Genomic DNA, 14,004 nt, shown 5'->3' with positions numbered 1-14,004 from the left:
AAACAAGAAGAACAAATAGTCTTTACCATTGGATTGTTAAATCTTATAAACCACATGGAGTAGATGACAGAAAAATGGTGGCCTTCTTTGGCTGTTCTTTAAAGTATATACTAGACTCAGCAATAAATTAAATTGTCCATCTGTCAAGTTCATTTGTTGACTTTCAAATTCCATTCGGAGATAAAGCTTTTATAGGAAGGATACCAAGCCGAGGTCCTCTCTGGTGTGCCTGGTGTCTTTATAATGGGCTTGTATGTGTGAGTAGAGATGTGTACACAACGTGGAAATACAGACAAAGGCCATGTGAGAACACACTGGGAAAGTCGTTGTCTATAAACCAACAAGAGAAGTCTCACTAGAAACTAGCCCTGCCAGCACCTTTATCTTGAACTTCCAACCAATAGAACTCCGAGAAAATAAATTTCTGTTGGTTAAGCCATCTAGTCTGTGGCAGCTCTGGCAGATTATCATAGCCATATAAACCACTAAAAATGGAAAAAAAATCTCCAATGGACATTTCTCTAAAATATAAAACTAGTCAGTAACTATATGCATGTACTTTCAAGATATCATGATTCATTAAGGACATGCAGTTAAACTACTTCACACCCGTTAGATGGCTATAATAAAAATACAGTAATAAGTTTTGCAAGGTTATTGAAAAAAATCAAGGACTTATACATTGTTGGTGGGAATGTAAAATGTTTTAGTCATGTGGAAAAGAGTTCAACATTGCCTCAAAATCCTGAACTTAGAATTACTATATGTCCCAGCAATTTCAGTTATGAGCCCAAAAGTCTTAAAAACATACACAAAAAAGTTCTTAGCATTATTTACAATAGACAGAATGTGAGATCAGTGCAACACTGGTCAATTAGTGTGTGGATTTTAAAAAGTGGTATGTCCATTTCATGGGGTATTATTCAGATATAAAAAGGAATAAAGTATTGATTAATGTTGCCGTATCAACAAATCGTGAAAATGTTATTTTGACACAAAGATGGCCAACAAAAATGCCAGTTACTGCATTATTTCCTTTGTATAGAAAGTTCATAATAGAGAAATCAATAGGCATATATTGGTTCTCAGGCTAGGGCTGAGAACAGTGTGGACTGATTGCATATGGCATGTGATTTCTTCCTGGGATGATGTAAATGTTTGGGAATTGGAAATCAGTGATGGATGTATTTTTAAGTTGAATTTACTAAAACATTTTAAAGGATATGTACTTTGAAGAATAAATGTCATAGTATGTGAATATTTCAGTAAACAAGATTAAGCCAAGTCAGTGTTCTTGGTACTGAACCTGAAGTAAACATGGGTGAGATATGTCTTACATATTACTAATGCTAATTCATGAGTGAGGTTATGCTTGCCCCAGGGACACAGATAAAGTGATTATATATATATATATGTATGTATATATATATATACATACATATATATATGTATATATGTGTTAATTTATATTGAAATCTAGGGATGGGTGATCTCTGTGGATCATGGTCATGGAAGTAAAACAAAATTCTTATTCCCAACACATTGTCTGAAACCATTGTTTGTTGGGCATTCATTCAGATGATGATAGAAAACATTTTAGAAGTTAAGTCTGCATGCTCCTTTATTGCCATCCTTATCTGAATGCCAGAACCAACAGGCCTGCAAAGATGGTGTCTCGCTTTTTTGACACTATCTAAAATATCTTTAATATTTGCAAATAGCAAACCCTGACCTCAGGCCTAGAGGCTATTGCTATCCTAAAACTGGCAGCATCATTGTCACCCAGGAAAGCTGAGGAAATGTCTGTCTTACTGAATCAGAGACCTCTGCTGGGTGTGCATTTCTGTAATCTCGGAGTGCCATAGGGGTGACAGGCCAGCCTGAGCCATGTAGCAAGATTCTGTCAAAAAAGACAGACAGATGGACAGACAGACGGGCAAAGAAAGAAAGAAAAAAGAAGAAGGGGGTGAGAAGGAAAAAGAAAAGGGGGAAGGAAGAAAAAAATTCTGTAGGTTCTGTTGATGACTTGTTCAGGCTACTGTCTCAGGAGGGCTGATATGCTGATACAGAGAAAATGCTAATAGGAACTGTTGATGTCAATAGTTAGAATTATTTGGATACCGAGCATGCAGCTAGTTAAGTATAACATTGCTTCTCCCACCAGCAACATAAACTGGTGACATTTAGTACTAACTGTCTGTCACTTGGATCACGGTTCCTCAGTACCATTTGTTCTCCGCTAAGCAGATATAAGGCTTTATACTATGGTTGACATTTTAATAATAGCACTGTTTTAAAATGTTCATCTCATTAAGGGGGTAATTAATCTTCCTATTTCTTTAGCCAAGTTTAAGGTGGACACTACCTCCTGAGGGTATGTCTCTTGGCCAGGTGTTTGACATGGCCAACCCGTCTCCACTCTGCACTTAGAGACAACACACTTCTGTGCGTTCCCTTCCTGTGTGAAATTGATTCTTGGCTGCCACGAGCTTCTGCTGGGTCTACCCACCTGTTGAAATCCTCATGCAGAGAGACGTGACTTTTCCTTTTTCGTCTTCTCTGTCTTGTTCTTTCAGAGCCCGAGTGTGCTTTTTCTGGTACACTGACTGGGCTTCCTATTGAAAGCTCTACTTCCTACCGTGTGGCTGCTGCCTGCCATGTGGCTGGCCTCCATGCCCACTCAGCTGAGATGCCGTGGCCCCTTCTCTCTTCTCTCCTCCTCCTCTGGGCAGCTGGTAAGATTGACAGCTTGCTGCCTTGGAGTTTTTCTTCAAAATCTAAGTGTCTTTACACTTCAGACAAAACAAAAACAACTACAAGAACCCTTTCATTTTAAAAGGATATAGAAGGCACCCCCAAACAAAACAGCAGCAAAAACTCCCATACACCGTTTCCCAAATTGAGGCCGTGGAACGCAGATCAATACAATTATTTATTGTAATCTCCGGAATAATTTCAGTCGGTTCAGCTGCTCTTTATACCTTCCTCAGTGTCAGGCTCAGAAGTCAGTCACAACCAAGCAATTCACAAGAACACATTAACAAAACATGCTTAATATTTCTCGGAGAAAGTGCCTCCGAGCACAGGCACAGTATTCCTGGGTGTCACACACAACTGTCAGTTTCTGTTGACACACAACAGAGTGGAAACCACGCCAGAGTGCCATCTTCCTCTTTAGATTTGAAAGGACGCTGTCAGACATTCTGTTGGCAAGTAAAATTACACACACTTTCAGGACAGAACAAGCCACTTAGACTTTTTATACTACACACTTCAATTATGGGCAGCTAGAGACTTTAAAAAAGTATGTTACATCTTTAAAAATACCAATTAGTGGGGGCAAAGGTTGAAAATATTTACCAGCAATGTTAGGTATTCCTGAAATCACAGTTTTCTGGATAAATAAATGTAATATTATATTTCTAATTTTTCTCATATATAGCTTGGAAAATACATTTTAGGTTGTTTAATTTTCACATCTTAAATAATCTTTCTTTTTTCCTTTGATGATGCTAAACTCTTAAAATTTATATCTATTTTATAGATAATAGTTTCATTCTGTTTTCAATACTTTGGCCTGACTTGTTTATGGAAAAAAAATAACATCGACAATATTAGCTGGTTATACTGGCAGGAGAGGGCGTATCATAATTTTTTTATACCTTGTATTAACAATAAACCTTCTCACAGAGAAGAACATAAATACCTTAAATTATATTTCTAACAATAAAAATTCACATTTCATGCTTTAGTGAGACACTTAAATCGGCTGTAAGATAGTCCTTTGAGTTTGGGGTAGAGCCCTTCCAGTATCCGGACCTCCGGTATGTGCCAAATCCAAAGTTCTGATGTTCTGAAAGTAGCATAGCTTCTGCCATCTTCCTATCCAGTAGAAAAAAGGTGGCCAGCTGCAGCCGCTGCGATCTTGAGTCACATCAGAGTGACGGCCAGTGTACATCAGGCCTCGGCACTCAAGGGGCTCGCCTGCCGCACTGAAGAGCACTCAAACTCGAATGTTCTCTGCTAGGAGTCGCGGACAGAGACGGCCCTTCCGAGTACAGTTAAACACGTGTATGTCTATTGCACAGGACTTTGTAAAGTTCCCCAAACAGTGCTCCCCCAACCCCTGTAGCTACTATATACATTTTTCAGATAAGTTCAGCGTTTCACTGGGGAACGTGACTTGCAGAGTGTTTCCTTTAGAGGCAGGCTCCTCCCTGCCGCTCCCACCAACCTCATCCACCAACAAGACGCTCTCTGAGTCCTGGCCCTGGGAGGAGTCTGAGGTCTCTGATATTCGCAAAGTTCTCAGCGAGGTGGTGTCTGCTTGGGTCAGGCCCATGCCATGCACGCCCGGAAGCAAATTCCTGCCTCCCAGGCTGCTTTCGCTTAGGTCTGGTAGGTACAGGAGAGTCTGAGATGTGCTGCTGATCTCCCTCAGCTCCCGGGAGAGGAAGGAGCGGGAGTGGCTGGACATGGCAGAGGATGTCCTCCGACTCTCTGAGCAGTGCTGCGTTGACCCGTCTCTGCCGGACCCACCTATGCGGCAGAAGAGGCACTTGATCTTCTCGATGGCTTTACTGAGTACAGTCTTCCGCAGAAGGATGTAGATCCAGGGGTCCAGAATGGGGTTCACGGAAGCGATTCTGATGGCCTGCAAGTCGGGGTTTCTGCTGATGTCTTTCACCACACTTGGCTGATATAACTGGTTGATAAACACTCGCACCTGCTCAAACGAGAGGCCCACGTTGAGATTTTATAATTAAGCAATTTGGCAAAACACTTTTAAGTGCTGCATTTATCTTTGCAGTGACGTGATGTAGCTGCTCTTACGTGGTAATGCCCACTTTCCAACGGCAGTTTACACAAGTCAGTTACTATATATTTTAAAAGAGACTTTGTAAGTCAATTAACTATGTAATCATTACAAAATTACCAAGGCGCCCATGCCTTTACATTAAGAGAAAATACTTCATACTTTTGAACCAATATCAGTGTCTCCTGTTAGCCAGAATGGCCAGGACATAGTTGTCCTCTGTGGCACTCCCCGCTCTCCATAATTAATCTGGTGTTGCTGTGTCTTGAATCCAGACTTTTTTTCTACTCCATTTCCTCAACAGCATTTCTCATGGAAGATAACATTGCAGTAGCCAACCAAATAACATTTCCACCTCCAATCCCTCCTCCATACTGCCCCCAGATTATTTCTGAAGTATATGTCCTTTTATGCAGTTTGGCTGCTAAAAAAAAAAAAAGCCTCCCATAGCTCCCCGTGAGCTATAGTTTTGTGAATCTTCCAGATAGCATTCAGCTGAATTCAGAGACTATTCGACTACTCTAATGAGAACCCACACCCTCCTCTGCTTCGAAAGCCTCAAAAACAAGCACGCAAAAAAGTGTCTTAGTTTCCTCCTTCCAGACACTAAAGTCCAAGTGATCCATGGTAGCTGGGTGAGTTCCTCCTTTGTCAACTGATGCTTGTTACCTGGACCTGGAAGGGTGGTGTGCGTGTGCATATGTGTGTGTGTGTGTGTGTGTGTTTGAGACAGGGTAATTTTTTGCCATTCTGGCTATCCTTGCCTCAACTTCCCAAGTGCTGGGATAAACAGGCATAAACTAGAGACCTGAAAGTACTGGACTTTTCAAGCTCTCTCCTATCCTATTGATAATCAGGTCTGTTCTGGGCTCTAGTCTCCAGATGAATTTCATGTGGCGTTATTTGTTCTCCCAGGCTGGATTTATGTTTAAAATTTATTCTTAGTAGTGAGGTCATCACTAGAAAATATTGCAGTCTGTATTTTACTCACACCGCAGTTTATGTTTTAGAGATGAAGGAAGTGATGCTCCTGAGCCTGTTAGCAGCAAGCCCGGTCTGTGGCAGGGTTTATGTGAACTTGACACTTCAACCTCTAGAGGGCAGTGTTGCTCTACTTTAGAGCGGCTAAGTACCTAGCATCTCTCGGATGCATTTTGCACAGGTACTTTACAAGAAGCTTTCAGAATAGTTTTGTCAAGTTTGGACTTTGAATTTCATGTATATATGCATAATATATAATATATTGTATATCATGTATTATCATCTATTATATATTAACATTAACATGTTTTTCTGCTGGTTGGCTCTCCACAACCTCAAAGGAAACACAGTTACCCCTGAAAAGAGGAAACTTCTGAACAGTTAAAACAAACAAACAAAAAAGCTGTAGTTACTTAAAGCAATTCACATTTTGTTTCCAAATTTCTGTGATATTCAAAAAAGTCAATGTTGTGAAAAATTAATGATGTTTTTATTATTAAAACTAAAGGAGCAAGGGAGAAAGCACCTTTGTATTTCATTTTATCTGCGGCCATAATCGAATCTGACTACCGCAGAAGGGAATGAAAGAAGCTATAATTTTTTAAGTTCTGTTCAGAGTTCTATGGGGGCTGGGTGCTTACATTAGCACAGGCCCCTGGATCTCATCACTTAGTGCCGTTCAGGGCAGCATATGGAGAAGACCGAAGTACAAAGCACAGCCTTCTGGGCTAGGGAAGGTGCAGGGTGAGAGCACTTGGCTAGCGTGCATAGGCCTCAGGCTTAGTTCCCAGATCTTCAGAATAAATTCAGTACATACACCCCAATTCTAAATTCATATACAAATTCTCAGAAGTCAATCAAATTACTTTCAGAGAACCCAAATGGATGAGCTTGACTTTGCCTCCTAGTCTCAGGTTAGTTTCGAACAGAGTAAGGAAAAAGAAGCAGAAAACAAAACCTGAGGCATTTAATAGCGCTTGGAAAAAACACAGCAGCTCTGGCTTCACTTTACAAGCCACCACTAGCCCTACAGAATGAGTCCCAGGACAGACAGAGCTACACAGAGAAACCCTGTCTTGAAACACCAACTAACCAGCCAACCAACCAACAAAACACAAAACAAAACCAAATAAAAAAAACCCAACATAAAGCAAAACACAGAAAAGCCCTCTTGCTTTCCTGTCCCTAAAGAGCAGCGACAGGCTCGACAGGAATACCACGGCAGCACTTTCCTACGCTCCTTCGCCAGCAAGCCCTAGATGCTATATAAATAAATAAGTTCGGGCAGTCTGCAGTTACGGCAGCATGTGTTGCTGATAAAACAGAACGTCTGAGTCAGAGAGGGGAAAAATTCTGAAAACCTTACTGGATACAAACAAGGCCCCTAACTTTCTTGCCTTTTGACGATGAGCAACTGCAGACTTGGTGGATGTAACCTGTGCCTGCTATTGGCAGGGACTCCAGGATTCTGAACTGCTGAAGACGGACCAGACATTCTGCTTAGGAGCACCAAAACAGAACTGGGAGAGGACGCGATAAAACCAGAAGGCCACTGCAGCACAGTTAGTGGGAGGGCATATGGTAGTGTGGTGAATGCCCATGATCTGTTCCCAAACAAACGACTCCATATTTTGGCTGTGGCCTTTACCATTTATGCGTAAAGATTAGGGCCCATTGTTGTAGCCCAGGATGGCCTGAAACTGGCTGTGTAGTAAGACTGATCTTGAACACCCAAAGCTCTGCCTGCCTCTGCTTACCTAGTGCTGGGATGAAAGGTGAGCACCACCAGTTCGGGCTGTACGTAAATTCTTACAGTGCTTAGTATAGGGCCTGGGGATTTAAAGTTTGTTTTGTCACTTTCTGCTTTCCTTTTCATATAGATGTGGAAACATGGCCACTCTGGGCTACTCTGATTGCTCAGGTCAAAGGTAGCTTTGGGATATAGTTCATGGCTGCTGTTAAAACATGTACTTCCCACTTAATAGTCTGTTTCTAAGAACGTTCGACTGAGATGTTGGACTCTTGACTAGACCCGTGCAATAATTAGTTTTCTGAATTGAGATGCGATCCAGTAAATGGCAGGCTCTGTCACTGGATCTGAGCATGCAGGCTACTTGTTCTGTTCCAAGCACATGAATGGAATTGTCTCTGTGTACCCTGTTATCTCATGGCCTTGTGAAGAGTCCAGAATTGACACAGCTGTTACTAGAAGTTCTTACCCACTCTCCCCCCCCCCCTTTAAAGACAGGGTCATGGAAAATGTTCTTGACTGGGTGGCGGTATAAGAGACTGTATTTTGTGTTCCTTCTAGCTCACTCACTGGCCATCCACTGCGTGCAAGGTACTTCATCCCCAGTGGCTAATATCTACATTGTAAAAGTTTTTCTTTTCCTCCTAATTCACAGCTTCAACACTTTAGCTCTAGGGGAGAAAAATGTCATGTTATAAATGTTTAATAAAACCAAAGCTTGAGATGTCAGTAAAGCTGATCAGAAGAACTGAAGAAGGAGGCACTTCCAGCCACCCAGTTAGTCGCTGTTCTTCATCGGTGCCTGGGGAAACTGAGGTGCTAAGTGGGAGGAAGCTTCACTGAGAAGATTGCAATGAACTGTTGGGAAATTGTTTTTATGTGCTATTCTGCAGTCATCCCAGCACTTCTCAAAGGCCTGCCATTTCAAGCTGTGACTCAAACATTGCTTCTAGGAAGTTCTTTTAAAAAATTAGCTACATTTATTAGAAAGGGGATCAAATGCCTTTGATTTTACTATAGTGGCATCTAAATTAATCAATTTTTCCTGTGCATGCGCTTTTTGTTCATATGATCATTTAGTGGGCCCCCTTCCAGTTCCTGCTTACAGTTTTATCTGCTTTTATAAGCTGTTGCAGATGCCTTTATTAAGGCAACTTATTTACAGTAAACAAAGAAAGAAACACAGGAAACTGCTTCCCTAAGGACGTAAATTTACCTTACCAAGACAGATGATTAATTTGCCATACTACTGGCAGCTCAGAGGAAGAAGAACAAAAAGTGGAGGGAAATGCGGTTCTAAACCTGACACCCTAGCTCTTTAGCCCCGAGGCAGAAGATCTGATTAGAACTGTTATCTCAACAGTAGTATTAGTACTGCAAAATTAAGTACCAGAAATCGATCTAGTTTTGATGGCATGTTCCTACAGAATGCAAGATACTTATCTTAAGCATGTACTTTCGTTTCTTTAGCTTCTCCTGCTTTTGAAAAACAAAACAAACCCAACCCCACGACAAGTTATAAATAGCAGAAAGGACAAAATGACAAAAACCATATTCCGACCAAATGTTGTTTGTGCTGCACAGGAGTGTGCTCATGCTTCCTCTGCTCACTGATTGTGACCCACGGAGAACTCCGCAGGTGTGGCACATCCATTATGCCCACCACGGAATTCTCTGCCTGCCTCAACTTTAGTTTCCAAGGCTCCGTTTTGCACAACAAATTAAAATTTGCTTTTCATATTAAATTTATTATCAACTGTGCTGTAAGAGCTAATCTGGCCTCTTCCCACGGTCCAAAAGGTAGACTCTTGCCTGCTTTGCCTTCCCTCTGTATTGTATGTAGCTCTCCCAAAGTCCAAGCAAGCTGTGTTTGCTCCGCCAGGTAGCCTTTCGAAAGCCCTGAAAATGACCCAGAGGGCTTCATTTCCTCCAATGGAATTAGCACTCAGTTTTATTCAATAAAGTTAAAAGCAGGTGCTTCACCTTCCGTTTCAGGCTGAAAGTATGCCCAGCCGCTTTCACGGGCAGGGAGCTCTCTGAGCTTGAATCTCATTTCTTCTCTGAATATATGAGAAACCTGGGGGCGGGACTGTACAATAAGCCAAGAAAGACGGTAACTGAAAGTTTTTTTTTGATTATTTCAATAATTACTGAATCGTGGGTGAGTATGTGGGTTCTATGGCTTCCCATCACTTGCCACAGATTTTAATTTAAACTGGCCTCTGAAAAAGAAGATTTATTTATTTTTTGTAGCTCAAACTCAAGGCTAGAATCGGAAGCTGCTCTTATTTCCTGATTAATTCTTTCTCACAAAAGCATTCGGGCTCTTGACCAACAGGAGCAGCCCTTAGCTGAGCTTAGCTGAGTCAGTCCCAGCTTTCAAATAGAGATGACTTAACATCCATACCTAGTTCTGACTTCCTTTAGACTGGACGGTATTTTTCATTCGCTAAAATGTAATTAACCTGTCAGCCATAAATATAGTTCCAGGTCCTCAGGCTTTGTCATAAGTGGCCCTGAACCTGAGGGCCGGGTCAGCCCGTAGAATTAGTTCTGTATGCCTCTGCGGATGACAGAGAACACTTTATGGGTAGCTTCATGTGCATCAGTAGCGTGACATGCTCACTTGTAACCAAAACCTTTAGAAAGTATGTGCGTGGTTACTAATGTCCTAGCTCCATTCCTCAGTTCCACGAAGTGGACGTCCTGTGAATTACAACTGTTCACTTGGTCATTTACTGTCCCGTGAAGTAGGAGGCAGAGAGGCTCGAGGCAGAAGTAGGGTTCTTCCCTTCCAGCTCACACTTTAGTTTGGGTTGACATTGCAGACAGTAAAATATATTTATGTGGCTCAAGTGTGACTTAACTCTGTAAATTACATTAGGTTCTGGGATGGCTTGCAGGCCCTGCTGGCCAGTCATATTGACTTCTGTTTATACAGATTGGCAAGAAGCTACTGTATGCTGGCTCTCAGCCACCACTAAGTTTCTTCCATTTACAGTCACTTTGGTAAGAGATAAAAATATTTTTATATCAGAGATCCCTAGTAGTATTAACGAGCGAAAGAAAAGAATAATAGCCCATTAAATTTATTTCCACTTGGTTCCAGTAAACATGGATAGTAATTTCTTTTTGAAGAGGTGGTTTAGAATTTCCAGGAATGCAGTATTTGGAGAGACAGAACTTGGAACAAGATAAATTTTAGACGAAGAATCACGTTCTAACACTGACCTGTTTCTAGTGCATTCTACCAAGAACAGGTAAAAGCAGAGACCTTAAGAGGCATCTACCCCTCTCTGTTTATATTGTAAGCGCTACTGAAGGCAATTTTAAAGAGTGTGTTGCCTCAAAGATGAAGTGCACCAAAGCACCAACGGACACTTTCTCCACAAAAGCCCAAATTAGAAGTGACTGTAGTATGACAGTCGTGGAGACTGGTGGCCTAAGGGAAACCATCTGCGAAACCGGACCTCTCCTGGTCACTGAGAATTAAAATGCAACGCCCGCCCGATCACATCAACTTGTCCATACTTCCCAACTCCACCGTGCTTTCTTGGCTTGCAAAAAGAATAAGGAACTTGAATTTGGACGTTACCCTGTTCCAGTGTCTTCTCAAGCATGACATGGTTTTGTGTGTGTTTGTGGGGGCGGGGGTGGATGGGTGGGGAGGCACTGAGGGAGGGGAGTGGGGAGCAGCTTGAACGTGTCTGCGCGACTATTCTAAACAAGTCACTCTTTCTCTTCCGTCCAGCTTTTAAACTAAAAAGCATCTCATGTATTCTAACTTTAAAATGCTGCATAATCTAGGAAAGAGCAAACAAAAGGCCTACAGAAATCAAAACACCCAAACCCACAATTCCCCTAAGGGATGAATTCAACAGGGCTTATCACCCCTGGTTTGCAATGTTCTGGGGGCCACAGAGTGGAGCGCTAGAGTAAGTAACCCTATGGTGAGTTGTTCCCACCCTCATCTGACTGAGCCTGCAAGTGAGGGTTCTGGGAAGATACAAAGCAAAACAACAGGCTGTGAGGGGAGCGCAGGGGGCTGTCCAGGGGACCGCAGAACCCATGCTTTCGGGGAAAGAATCTCGGGGGACCTCGGGGGAAATCACCCGCCAAGTCCTTAGGGTCAGGACTTAGATGAAAAGCCTGGGTCTACTAGGGAAGCCATGAGCAGGTCCCAATCCAGACCTGGAGGAAACTTGTCCCCGCCAAGGACTCAGGGAGAAGGCGGGGAGCGAGGGGAGAGAGGTGGATGCAGGAGAAGGACCGAGTGGACCCCAGCCCCAGACACTCACCACCAGCGGAATGGAACAGATGAGCACCACCAGGGAGGTGGCGATTAGTAAGATGACCATCTGAATCTCCGCGCCGGCGATGCGCCGGAAGCTCCTGCGGCGGCGAAAGTCGCTGAGGCGCTGCAGGGCTGGGGAGGCACCCGCGTGGCCCCGACTGGCCGCCGAAGCCACTGCTGCGGCGGCTGCCGCGTGGTGCTGCTCGGTGCCCAGCGAGGTGCGGCGCATGAACTGGCGGTGCATGCGGAGCAGAGCGCCGCACACTAGCACATTACAGAGCACGGTGGCTAGGATGAGGAAGGAGCTGAAGCCCGCGTACATGTAAGAGAAGGCGGCATAGGCCGTCACGTTGCTGGTCCAGTCGATGAAGCACCAGGTGCCGGGGTACTGTCGCTCAGACCTGCCCAGGCCCATGTTAGGCAGTGCGCAGAACAGCACGTTGGATGCATAGACCGCGAAGAGTGTGAGGCCGGCCAGCCGCTTGTCCACATAGTGGCTGTAGAAGTAGGCGTGGTTGATGGCCAGGTAGCGCTCAATGCTCATGGCACAGATGATGCTGAGACCCGACAGGCCAAAGAAGAGTAGGATGAAGGTGCTGTAGTCACACAGTGCCTGGTCCCCGGGCCATTGGCCCTTCATGTAGGTGGCGATGGTCACTGGGCTTACCAGCAACGTGCCTAGTAGGTCAGTGACAGCCAGCCCACATACGAGAGTGTAGAAGGTCGTCTCCTTCTGCTCCTTGCGCGACTTGCACAGCACTATGATGGCCACCAGGTTGCCCACGACCCCGAAGATGAACATCACTGCAGGAATGGTCACTGGGCTGTTCAGCCTCTCCGAAGCGGAGGAGAAGGACGCATTGACCCCAGGAGTGGACATGCTGGTGGTCAGTATACTGTTCACAGCTTTGGAGCTCACGGTTCGATCTGGAGATGGTGAAAGACAAGGCATGGAGAGGTGAAGCCACTTACCACTTGCAAGGTGTTCGACCCATGGCCAAAATTGCTACGTCGATGAGACAAGGGAGAGAGAGCAACCGGATCCGACTTCCTGATCTGTAGCCACTTACTAACTGTGGCTACTCAAATCCCCAAGCTCTGAATGCGTCCTGCCAAGAGCACCACTCTGCCGACATTAATATTTATAAACTGATAACTGCCTTTCCCGCCTACCGCCCCCACTCCCAACTCATTCCATCGCCGAGATGAGTAAGACCCTTCTCAAGGGAAAAGTGACTTGCTAGTGCTATTGACGACAGAGTCGATAAAATTCTCATTGAAACAAGTTATGGACGATTTGGGAAGCACATTCTATTCTTTGGTTTTCCGAAAGAGCCTGGTTCCTGGGCCATCCATGCAAAAACGTTCATCCCAACTTACCTGTAGGGTGGGTTTAGGAGCTGGGTGCGTCCCAAGGCTCAGGCCGCAGACGATCTGGACCTGCCTCTAACCTCAGCCATCAGTTTCTTCCCGCTCAGTGCGGAACTTGTCAAGCCTTTGCCCTCCTCAGAACCCGGTCTGCCAACTTTCCGGAACTGAGGTCAGAGCTTTCAAAAAGCTTAGAAAGCAAGCGAGGCTCAGTTGAAGACGGGTCTTGAGTTTCTTGATTGATTTACCTCTCCCCAGGGCGAGTCTCAGCTTTGCAAAGCCCGCAGGTCTGGTGCGGGAGGTCAGCGTCCAGGTGTGCCGCCACGCGCGCAGGTGGAACGGAGAGTAGGTCCGGGTTCCCTCCTCCCCAGCCGCGGGCTGCAGGGACAGCTACCGGAGAAGGCGGCTGCCGTTGAGGCCGCTCCTTGTGCTCTGGGGGCGGCGCGGGGTCCCTTGGGCCTGGGGCTCTGATCTGGGGCTGCTCATCTTCCTCTCCCGCTGCCGGGTTTCGAGCTTGGCTTTCGCCCTGGACTCTGTACAAACTTTTCTCCTCCCCGCAAGTTTCCCTGGCGAAGGCGGAGACACTCAGCGCGCGGCCCGGGCGCCCATTGGTTGACACGGAAAGGGCGGAGCGAGTCTCCCTAAGGCACCGCCCGGGAGCCTGGTGATAGAGGGCGGAGTGGAAAGCCTAGGGAGGTCTGCAGGGACCCGAGGGGGTGCCACCGCGCTGCGGGGGTGGCTCCAGTGCTTTCCCTCTTTGAGAGATACTGAGAGCACCCAGGCCGAGCCCCAGGG

The 14,004-nt window shown here is 44.9% G+C and overlaps 1 protein-coding gene across 2 annotated transcripts; it reads right to left on the bottom strand.

The window, feature by feature from the left end:
• Window positions 1-2,951: 2,951 nt before the first annotated feature.
• Window positions 2,952-13,726, bottom strand: Ptger4 (prostaglandin E receptor 4). 2 transcript variants are annotated; one of them, XM_038323192.1, is made up of 3 exons: window positions 13,222-13,726; window positions 11,846-12,768; window positions 2,952-4,726 (listed from the first exon to the last, which is right to left on the bottom strand). In XM_038323192.1, the coding sequence occupies exons 2-3, from the start codon at window positions 12,719-12,721 to the stop codon at window positions 4,136-4,138; spliced, it is 1,467 nt and encodes a 488-aa protein (XP_038179120.1). In that variant the 5' UTR covers window positions 12,722-12,768; window positions 13,222-13,726; the 3' UTR covers window positions 2,952-4,135. The 2 variants fall into 2 exon arrangements, with proteins under 2 accessions (XP_038179120.1, XP_038179119.1); XM_038323191.1 differs by lacking the exon at window positions 13,222-13,726 and having other exon boundaries at window positions 11,846-12,894.
• Between the last annotated feature and the right edge of the window lie 278 nt (window positions 13,727-14,004).

The sequence above is a fragment of the Arvicola amphibius genome, chromosome 3, assembly GCF_903992535.2.
Source record: "Arvicola amphibius chromosome 3, mArvAmp1.2, whole genome shotgun sequence".
Lineage (NCBI taxonomy): Eukaryota > Metazoa > Chordata > Mammalia > Rodentia > Cricetidae > Arvicola > Arvicola amphibius.
The sequence above is the reverse complement of the archived record's forward strand: the minus strand, read 5'-3'. Positions and strand labels throughout refer to the sequence as shown.